Here is an 8,166-nt window from a genome sequence, read left to right as displayed (position 1 = left end):
ATTTTGGCTCATTTTATCTGCTTCGAAAATCACCTTTTCATTTTTCAGTCATTCCATGTATTCACTATTCGGAGGTTAGATTTCCTTCCTTGTTATTCTCTTTTAATAGGTGATGCGCATGCGCGTCGTGCGTTATTTCGGGTTTCAGTTGACTATAGTCAACTGGAAAGTAGTGGGTTTCAAGCGCCTACCCACATTCAACTGTTGAGTGTGTGTAGACGCTTGAAACCCGCTACTTTCCAGTTGACTATAGTCAACTGAAACCCATGCGGTTACACGCACGTATCATATAAATATACTATTTCATGACTTGTGCGGAATGTGAAATTTGACGCACGCATCGAAACTTCTAGATCATATGATTGCAAACTCATATTCGCCAGAAAATTTTTTCTCGGTCTAATGACGAAATGCACTATTTTCCTCTGCAGAGTACGTTAAACTCGCTCTATACGGTTCCTATAAAAATAATTAATTTCTCAACCCATCTTCCATATCTTTTCTACTTTAGTCAAGAATTCATGACGCAAAGTTTTCTTCCTATTTCAACAGTTTCTTTTACATGTAAAGTCTCTGACTCCTCTTTAACGACGTTCATTTGACAACTCCTTCAAAACCTATTCGTCTCCGAGATATTTAGCAAAACAATATTATGTAATTGATGTTCCAACGCTTCATTTCTCTGTCAATATTGCTCTCCAAACCCATTAGTTTTTTTTTCAATATTTTTGCAATAATCTTATACAACCCATCGCTCAACTCTCTCTCAATTTTTCTTCCACTAAACGGTGATCGAAATGACCAATGAATGAACTGAGTAAATGATTGAACAAAAAAAAAACAAAAAAATAGTGGGCTTTGTTATTGAATCGTAAGTACAAAGTAAGCTCGAACCGCCGCAGCGCCCAGAACCACTAATGTGCTCGCTCGCAGCGCGGACGGAAACTTCGAGGTGACCTTGGCTACGAAAGCCACCATCTACCACCAGGGCTTGGTCGAGTGGAAGCCACCGGCAATTTATAAATCCTCCTGTGAAATCGACGTCGAGTACTTCCCGTTCGACGAACAGACCTGCGTACTCAAGTTTGGCTCTTGGACGTACGACGGCTTCAAGGTAAATTCGCATGGTAGAGAATTGTTATTTTTAGGTTAAGACCTTTGTTGTGGTTGAGGGGTCCTTACTCCCTGAGGGGAAATGATTTTGCGCGGTCGTCGAACCTCCGGGAGAAAATATTCTATAGGTTCAAGAGGATTTTATTCCAGTGCTTGAAAAACGACCATTATCTCATGAAAATAAATTATAAAAACGAACATAAAAAACGATGTAATGAAGAGGATCCTGGAGGTGATGGAGAATCTGGAGAGTTTCAGACCACTTTCAATGAATAGCCGGGGATATTTGCGATGAAAGACCATGGTTATGAATCCATTTTACCTCATAAGTACAAGTTTATTTCAGCGCAAAACGTTTCCGTGCATACACTCAGAAAAAAATATAATTCTGCCAATCAAATTTGTTTCAGACAACAAGTTCTAGTGACATTTTGTATGGAATCTACGGGCATTTGTTTGTCTGAAGCAAATTTGATTGGCAGAATTATATTTTTTTCTCAGTGTATACATGAAAAACAGGCTCTGAAACTTTTTTAGAGGAATTAACCCTTTGTTATTCGCGTCAGACTACCTGACGTGGTTATTCGCATCGCGGCGCCGCGCAGTTGGAGAAAAATTACCAAACAAGTCAAGTAATCGTGGAGCAACCTCGTTTTTTAATACTTTTTCACCTTAAATAGTAGAAAAAGTGCGAGATTAGTAGTGAAATTTACTTCGTTGGCCGGGAAAATTTACTAAACGTGAGGGTGATTTGTAACTGTCAAATTTTCCCTGCATCCCATCAAAAATTGTCCCAATTTTTCGTGTAATTTTTCTGGAACGGTGAATGATTTTTACCGAACCCGTTTGGTAAAAATTCACTGCCATCCGTCCCCATGACCTTCAGACGGGTACGAAACAAACAATCCCCTGCCCGAGTGAGAAATTTTACTAAACAGGAGGATAATTTTCGCATGCATAGATGTATTTTTTTAGCGGAAAAATCGTAAGATATCCACGAAAAACCAGTATTTTTCGGCTAAATTACATTTCGCTCCACGATTACCATTCGTATAGTAAAATTTGTCACGATTTTCGAGGTAATTTTTATAGAACTTTTCTCCCCGTGTAATAGAATAACAGTGAATTTTCTCTAATAAGTGAAGTTGTTTCATATCCAAAAGTATTATAAGTGCCAGAACAGTGATCCTCAATCCTAATTGGTCAATCATTTGCGTGACGTCATCCATCTGCGCAATTGCCTCAGGGCAACTGAGCGAAATTGGACTAGGTGATAAAATAAGACTTTGTGATTTGCGAACAAGTTGCAAAGGAGACCTCACTTTACGAGGGGGAGTGAGAGGGATTGAAGGGGAGTGATAGGTAGAAACATTGAGAGTCATGAGGTACTAAGGGTTAAACAGCAACAATAGGTGAAGAAATTGACTTGGCGTGAAAAATTAGAAATTTTTTGATGCTTTTTGGTGGCATTAAAGAAGGCGAACAAATGTTAGTATCACGAATTCAAAAACTACGAGTGATGATTTTTTCCTCGAAAAACTTACGCACGTACCATGCCCATTCCCATCAATGAACTCTGAATTTGAATTATTATATCACCTCAATTTTTTTCAATAAAAAAGTATTCAAATACATAAAGAAATTTTGAGAATAATTTCAGAATTTAAACTCTACACTCGCTTAAGTCCTATCATAAAAAATTTATTTGCAAAAATCAGGTAAGAATCTAAATTTGTTTTCCAATTTTTTATTTCTGAACTACAATACTGAATACATTCAACGGCGAGTTGGGAGATTCTCGAGAAATATCGACGTATTTTGCGAAGTGCTGAATTCGACAGAGTTGTGTTTCGTTTTTCTGTCCATACTGTCGTAGAGAGAGGACCTCTGTCCGTATTGAACGGGTTGAGTGAATGATAAGTTTTTTTTTCTAGACGTATCAAAATAAAATTTCTCATGTCAACGATTTGGTGATGGCTTGGTGATTTCACTGTTTTCATTAGAATTTACGTGATTTCAGAGCTGATTTCACATGATTTCATCCCAGAGTGACAAAGTCGTTTCACCAGTGAATAACCCCTCGCGTAGGGTCTACACCCTCAGAAATGAGTTATTTGGTTAAAATAAAGTTTATTTGAATCAAATAAATAAATTTATTCGAAGTTTTGTTTACATTCAATGAATTTTTTTTTACTATTAATAAATCTTCATTTGATGATAAAATAAGAAAACTATTTATTTGAAAAAAATTTTTTTCGTTTGATTTTAAAGAATCATTTATTTCAAATTAATAAATTGTTCAATATAAGTAAATCCTCTTCTTGCAACAAGTAAACAACTTTATTAAATTGTAATAAAGATTTTTATTTGATTTAAAAAAAAAAACATTTTTCTGGGTGTAGTATGAAGAATAGGAAAAATTTTGGAATGATACCGGAACCATTCCCCGACAGCACAATTAAATTCCATTTATTCCCAAAATTGAATAATGGGCTTCAACAATTGTCCCCGGAATCAATTATAAAAAGCACAGAAGAAATTTTCTGCCTATGAGAAAATGAAACTCACCTCATCTCCCCACTTCCAGAGACACTTCTCCACCGCATCGTTCAATGTCAACAGAATGTTTTGTCTATAAATTCTGAAATGTCTCGAAAAATGATCAAGCACTGGGACCTAGCGCAGAGAGTATATCTGCCTGTCCGAGCAATAAACAGAAATTAATGAAGAAACATTAAAATATCGAATATCGATAGGAAATCGGCAGGTATGCTTGCATCGATTACTTTCAGGAATGTACTCTAGATGAAGGTTTGGGGTTGTTTCTTCGGTGATTCCAGCGCCGACGGTAACTACGAGGTGACCCTGATGACCAAGGCAATAGTCTTCCATTCGGGACTGGTCGTATGGCAACCACCAGCTGTTTATAAATCCTCCTGCTCCATCGACGTTGAGTTCTTTCCCTACGACGTACAGACCTGTGTTTTGAAGTTAGGCTCCTGGACCTATGACGGTTTCAAGGTGCCGATTGACGATTACAAAAATGATAATAACGAATGAAATTAATTTAATTGACTAATGATGTGGAATTTATATTAACGATTGCTGAGATAATTATTCATTTATTTGATGATTTCATTTATTGTATTGAGTTTTTAGGAATGGCTCGTGAGCGTCGTCTCGTTAATAAGCTCGTGCGATGCGCTGTTGGACGTCTGTTATAGAGGAAATGATGAAATTAATTAGTTGAATGATGGTTGAAGATTTTTTGTATTGGTTAAGTCTCCATACAAATAAATTTGCATATTATTTTATGAATATTCTGAGAACATTAGAAGAAACTCAGTAGCAAAGCGGTAAAACGGTGTAAGTCGATTTAGACTATTGGTCAGTTTTTAATGAATGTCTCGAAACGCAAGGGAGATAGCAAATATTTTGTAATAACCTTTTTTGTAGAGCGAATTAAGAGCTATAAAAAAAGTTATAATAAAAATTCCGCAATTTCTCTTAGATTCGGGGATATTCCTCCAAAACTCAGCAAAGAGCTAAGTGGACTTGAACCGGTTTACCGTTTCGCTATTGCATTTGACTTGGAAGGAGTTTTAGAAGGAAATTATAAAGGACCCTTTTTAATAAAAAAATTGCGAACATCTCGAAAAGTATTGGGCTTAGAGAAAAATATCATAAAACCTTTTTTGCAAGAAAAGGAATGCTTCACAAAAATATTTCATCAACATAATTCTTTAAACGTAGTACTTCCCGAGATATGTGCGAAATACTCATTAGAAATAAAGTAACAATTTTGAAAAACAAAGAACAAAAAATAATACAAATGATTTTACAAATTTCTCACTGTCGAGTTCAGAGAAGAGCGCTAGAGAACGTATTGTATAGGCCTTCACCTCTCCGTTAAACCCATCAATTTCTGAGATATTTTTTAAATAATCGACACCACGTAACTAATAAATGGTGAAAATAGAGATGAAGTAAAAGGTTTGGCAGACTATTTTGGAAATAACTCAGAAATTATCCTTTTTAGAGGAAATTATTATAAAACTTTGTCGGGAGGCCGCAATTGACTACAAAAAATGTTTTTTGATATTATCTGATAAATCTTTATGTTTCCGAGATATTTGCGGAGTAATAAGAATATTTTTCATAGAACATAAATTCTCTACAAAAAATGTTTTATGACAATTTCTTCTAAACTCATTAGTTTTCCAGATATCAGCCGCTGAATTTGCTCCAAATAAATAATTTAGATAAAATTTAGGTTCTCATAAAAATAAATCATTCTGTTAAATTGTTTCATCATTTCCGGAATATATTACATCATTGATATCCATAATTATGAATATGTAATTGTATTTTCACAGTACATTGAATGGCCAATGTTTTATTGACGTTCGAGTTCGTTTCTGCAGTAATATTTTTCAACTGTGTTTTATCGAATTTACGAATTTATGAAAAAGGCTCGAGCATAAAGGGCGCCACATATCGGGCTACGTTTATTATTTATTATGTTACTCGTCGGTATGACGATTCAACGCAAACAATTGTGTTTCAGTTATTTTCATAGAGACAATTTGTTTGATTTTTCCCATGATTTTTGAATCGTCATACCGAGGAAATGATTCCATGCGGATCAGCTGACCAGATTTTCATTCCAATTCTGGTTTTTATGATTGTTTTGGTAATGATTTATATAGAGCGGGCGTCACTGCGTCTCGATACATGTGGGAAAGGTATAAAATCGCGAGATTCGACGGACTTGCTATATCATAATGAACTTTTAATTTATTGAAATGGTTGAAATATTTGTGAATTAATTCACCGAATTGAGTGAATTTTCAATTTTTTTTTACGGGGAAAATGAAAGCTTCTGACACGGATTGTTCAGTTTGCATATGACGCTCGCAACATGACGTGAAATGCCTGCTTGATAGTCGAGTGCATCGAGTGGTACAATTTAAAATTATTAATTATGAATAAACTTCCGGCTGTGAGTTATCGCATTACCGGAGCTGAGTGGCTCAAATGACACTCTGTCGTGTGATGAATGACAGGTGCTCTCATTCAGCATTGCCGGGATAAATTATGCTTGAGTATTGATCTGCATTGATTATTCCAGGGCTAATAAAAATTCAAGTTACGGGATTTCGATTAAGGATATCTAGGTATTGCGTTCAAGTTGGCAAGATTTCACTTTTACCAATCTTGCCATCCCCATACTTTTGCGGATTTTTCATTGTTGATTGCATTTTTTCGGGAAATTCATCGTCACTGATGACGGTTGATGATTTCGATTTGCATATGGGTGGATATGTAGGTGCTCGTGAATTCCGAATAGATCCGATCAATGTCGAAACAAAAATCACTTTACAACATTGAATACTAGGGGGGAAACGGCTTTTATCCGGCAAAAAACGCGATTTCCGTCAATGCACTAATGATGGTTAATGATTTCGTCTTGCATATGAGTGGATAATTAGGTGCTCATGAATTCTGCCGGTTTAACGGGATCGGATGGAATGTATTTTTACGTTTATTGTGCGCGGATTGAATTTTTCGAATGAAACCAAATGATTGGATTCGATGAATTGTCAGAATTGTGAGACTAACGGTTGTAATACTTGATGACTTATAACGAAAAATATTATGAGTGGATAATTAGGTGCTCATGAATTCCGAAAATATCCGATCAATTTCAAAGCAAAAAACAGTGTACAACATTGAATACTAGGTGGGGAACAGCTTTAAGGGAGCAAAAAATGCGATTTCCGTTAATGCACTAATAACATTTAATGATTTCGATTTACATATGGGTGGATAATTAGGTACTCGTGAATTCTGATTATATTCACTCAATTTCAAAGCAAAAATCAGTGTACAACATTGAATAGTATGGGGAAAACGGCTTTCATATTGCAAACAACGCGACTTTCGTTAATGCACCAATGACAATTGATGATTTCGACTTACACATGGGTAAATAATTAAGTGCTCGTGAATTTCGAACATATCCCATCAATTTCAAAGCAAAAATCACTGTACAATCTTGAATAGTAGGGCGGAAACGGCCTTCATTAGGAAAAAAACTAGTGGATTGGGCGGTTGGTCGCTCGCTGCGCTCGCTCCCATTGCGGGTGGGTTGGTAGCAGATGTATTCATGTGGGTCTGACCCGTCGGACGGGTCGCACCAACAACTTCCCGATATTATTATTCCTCCCATTTTGACTAAAAGAATCCTTTTCAACTCTCAATACTCTGTTTATTTATTCATGAGAAACCCTTGTCTGAGCGATTTTCAAACTTTTCTCCAGGGAATTTTGGAAAAACCACTGGAAAAATCACTGGAGTTTCAGAAAATCCTAGATAAATCACTGGAGTGATTGACTCTAGTGATATCCTGATGTTGACAATGCCAATCACGTCATTTATACAGGAGAAATACTTATCGTTGCCATGTTCAAACATTTCTCCAGGAAAATTTGGAAGAACTACTGGAGCGAATCACTCCAAAATCTAATCAGGTCTAAGTTACATGAAGACCTTTCGATTGCGTCCTCCATCATCTTGATCGCGCGAGTCATTCGGGAGAAATCGTTAACGAAAATTCCGTGGCATACAGACCTACATACACACATACACACACACACACACACATACACGTTGTTTAGAAGTGTTTTAGACACTGAGAAACGTGGATAAATCGCAAAAAACTAATGATTCATTTTCAGGGTGATTACAATAACTACCCGATAGATCGGGAAGTTGATAAAATAAATAAAAAATTAGAAAAAAACGGAAAAAATATCATGGTGAAAAATATATGAAAAAAATTGGAGAAAATGAAGAGCTTTTCTTCATTATAATCGTTCGTTATGAGCATCTTATGAGAATGAGAAATTTTTGGTTATTTTTTTCTATTTTGAATTTTTCGTTCTGGAATATCTCGAAAACCATGAGACCAATATCAACCAAAATCTAATCCGGTCTAAGTTACATGAAGACGTATCGATTGGAGAAAAAAAAAGTTAAATCGGACCATTC

At 35.9% G+C, this 8,166-nt stretch overlaps 1 protein-coding gene across 1 annotated transcript in view; it reads left to right on the top strand.

Annotated features, from left to right (window-relative positions):
* LOC107048743 (acetylcholine receptor subunit alpha-like) overlaps window positions 1-8,166 on the top strand; it is a gene marked incomplete at its 3' end in the record, with an annotated part of 139,590 nt that overhangs the window by 93,188 nt on the left and 38,236 nt on the right. The window contains exon 4 of the mRNA XM_015272099.1: window positions 3,954-4,134. Coding sequence (XP_015127585.1) covers window positions 3,954-4,134 — 181 coding nt within the window. The remainder of the gene's footprint in view (window positions 1-3,953; window positions 4,135-8,166) is intronic.

The sequence above is a fragment of the Diachasma alloeum genome, unplaced genomic scaffold (genome assembly GCF_001412515.2).
Source record: "Diachasma alloeum isolate Michigan unplaced genomic scaffold, Dall2.0 Dall_scaffold_00197, whole genome shotgun sequence".
In the NCBI taxonomy this organism is placed as follows: Eukaryota; Metazoa; Arthropoda; class Insecta; order Hymenoptera; family Braconidae; genus Diachasma; species Diachasma alloeum.
Note: the sequence above shows the minus strand (reverse complement) of the source record. Positions and strands in the feature narration are given on the sequence as shown.